This window comes from Apium graveolens, chromosome 2, assembly GCF_009905375.1.
Source record: "Apium graveolens cultivar Ventura chromosome 2, ASM990537v1, whole genome shotgun sequence".
Classification (NCBI taxonomy): domain Eukaryota; kingdom Viridiplantae; phylum Streptophyta; class Magnoliopsida; order Apiales; family Apiaceae; genus Apium; species Apium graveolens.
In genome coordinates, this window is record NC_133648.1 from 115,946,693 (window position 1) to 115,949,338 (window position 2,646).

The 2,646-nt window shown below is 33.8% G+C and overlaps 1 protein-coding gene across 1 annotated transcript; it reads right to left on the reverse strand.

The window, feature by feature from the left end:
- Positions 1–1,809: 1,809 nt before the first annotated feature.
- On the reverse strand, positions 1,810–2,370 carry LOC141692429 (uncharacterized). Its single transcript, XM_074497272.1, has one exon. It carries the CDS (start codon positions 2,368–2,370, stop codon positions 1,810–1,812), a length of 561 nt encoding a protein of 186 aa, XP_074353373.1.
- Between the last annotated feature and the right edge of the window lie 276 nt (positions 2,371–2,646).

The following is a 2,646-nucleotide window of genomic DNA, read 5'->3' on the forward strand; positions in this document are numbered from 1 at the left end:
ATAGATCAAACTGGAGATCTCGAGGTAAAATCTCAAAGTACAAAATTACAGATCAGTTCAATATCCAAGATTAACAATCAACAAACAATCCAAACAACTGGATTGACAATTCTACAAAAAGCAGCTTGAAAGATGTGCAAGATCAATGGTGAAGATTAACTGACAAAGGAAGATCAAGATAATCACAGGATTCTAAAGATATGCTAAGCCAGAAATAGAAGATATACTTTTCTATAAATGGAAATGACAAGTGACTGTTTACAAAAGCTAATAGCATGTTTTATTGTACACTGTGTAAACCAGCAGTTAACTGAGTTATAAAGTTAACACTGGCCTTTTGTCAGTAGTATCAATTTAGATAGAAAATCTTGTAACACTCTCAAGAAGAAGCTAAGCTCTTTATCAACAAAGAGCCTAAATTATTTTTAGCAAAACATTCTTAATCTTAAAATAAAATTAAGTGAGTTTTGAAGATCTGTGTTCTTTATTCTTGCAAGTTTAATTTCCACATGAACATCCTTTCACTACAAGATTTAATTTGCTTTGTTCAACCATAAAAGATTCATGAAAAGCTTAAAAATAGTAGAACACATTCACCCCCCCTTTGTGTGTTATTCATTTCCTAACATTGACTCCTATCTTTCCATTTCTTTTATTCTTTTTTCTTTACTATGCTTTCATTTCTTGCTTCAGTTTCTTTCATTGACTTGAACAAGGGTGAGTTCACTTTTTATATCATAATAGGAACTTCCTTGTTCACACTTTCCTTGCCTTTGTTAACTTGACTTTTCTTTTGAGATGAACCAGCCTCATAGTCCAGACCAATTACTATGTTAGCACATGGTTTGTTCTTTTCATGATATTGGCCAACTAGTTGAGAAGCATTTTTAAATGAGTTAAGCTTGAGTTCATTTTTCTCAATTTTATCTCTCAGTACAGCCTCTATTTCCTCTGCACGTTTTAGCTTATTTTTATGATATTCATTTTCTTGCCTAACTGACCCTAGGCTCATAAGATGCAACTCTAGTTCTTGTGTTTCAATTTCCAGTTTCTCATTCACTTTTGATAGTCTATTCATTTCCTCGGTTACAACCATCATGCTTCTGTGATAATGAAATATTTTCATACTCATCTTTTCAACAGATTCCTTATATTGTGAGGCATTCAAATTAATCATGGTTAGCATATGTACCTTAGACTTAGATGCAGATGATTCTCCTTCCTCCAAGGTCGTGAGATCATAGTTTCCGTATTCTTCACTGTCATCTTCATCATCTGTATCATTCCAACTCTTTCCCTCAACAATATAAGCTTTTCCTTGTTGATTCTTCAGAAGTGCTTCATACTTAGTCGCAAGCTTCAAGTATGACTTATCTTCCCTTTTTGGCTTTCTGCATTCTATGGCAAAATGACCAAGTGCATCACATTTATAGCACCTAATCTTAGATGTGTCCATAAATCCTGATTTATAGCCACCTTTTCATGTTACACTTGTTTGAGTTTTGCCCTTCCAATTGTTGTTGTAGGATGTATGACCTTTACCTTTGAAAGATCTTGGCTTTTTGAATCTTATATTTGAAAACTTTCTTGCCAAGTAAGCCATGGATTGGTCTATTACATCCACTTCCTTAATAGTATAAAACTCTTCTTCTCCTACTTCAAGAGTGACTTGCTTTTGAGGTTCCTTGATTTCTGCTCAACATGTTGTATAACTTGAGTCTAAGATTCAGTTTCATCTTTAGTTATTTTCTGATCATTAGCTATCAAGGCACTTGACACATCCACAATATGCCCTTGACTCAGCTTTAATTAATTTCTCTGCTTCATCTCCAGTTCATAGGTTTTAAGAATACCATATAAAACCTCCAAATTTATTCTCCCTAGATATCTCTCTTCTCTTATTGCAGAGATCTTTTGTTCCAAATGATCAAGAAGAGTGAGCAAGAATTTTAGGTTCACCTCCTCAGCTTCATAGAACTTTTCGTGCAACTGCAAGTCATTTATCAATTTGTTGAACCTTTCAAAAACCTCAGTAATGCCTTCTTTAGGTTTAGCCATGGAACCCTCATATTGTGAGATCAGAATTCTTCTCTGGTTTGACCTCACTTCCTCAGTACCTTCACACAGAATATCTATCTTCTCCCAGATCTGCTTCACTGACTCACAGTTTATAATGTTATTATACATGACATTATCAAGAGATTCAATTAGAATAAGTTGTAAGCTACTGTCAAATGAAACTTTCTCATTTTCTTGTTTAGTGTATGTAGATGGATCTTTAGAAACATAGTGACCAGGAATGACTATATTACCTTCAGTTGCTTCAGGTACTTCATGCTTGAGAATTTTAAGATATAGTGGATGAGTCATCCTGATGAACAACATCATTTTCTTCTTCCATAGAGTGTAGTTCACTTTGTCAAAGACAGGGATCTTGATACTGCTAAGTTTTTATGCATTCAAACTTCCAAGATCCAATCTGTTTACTTTCAGATTTTGCTATGATATCACTTGTTAGGTATGGAATACAAACATGGGGGTGAATGTTTTTTCTTGATTTACCTACTTACAAACTTTGTTTGAATGTTTTCAAGATAATCAAGTTGGCTGCTTAAACTCAATAGACTAAGTAAATGTAGTGATAAT

What these genes read in the sequence shown, in the direction of transcription:
- LOC141692429 (XM_074497272.1), bottom strand. Translation starts at nt 2,370, where the DNA reads ATGACTCATCCACTATATCTTAAAATTCTCAAGCATGAAGTACCTGAA.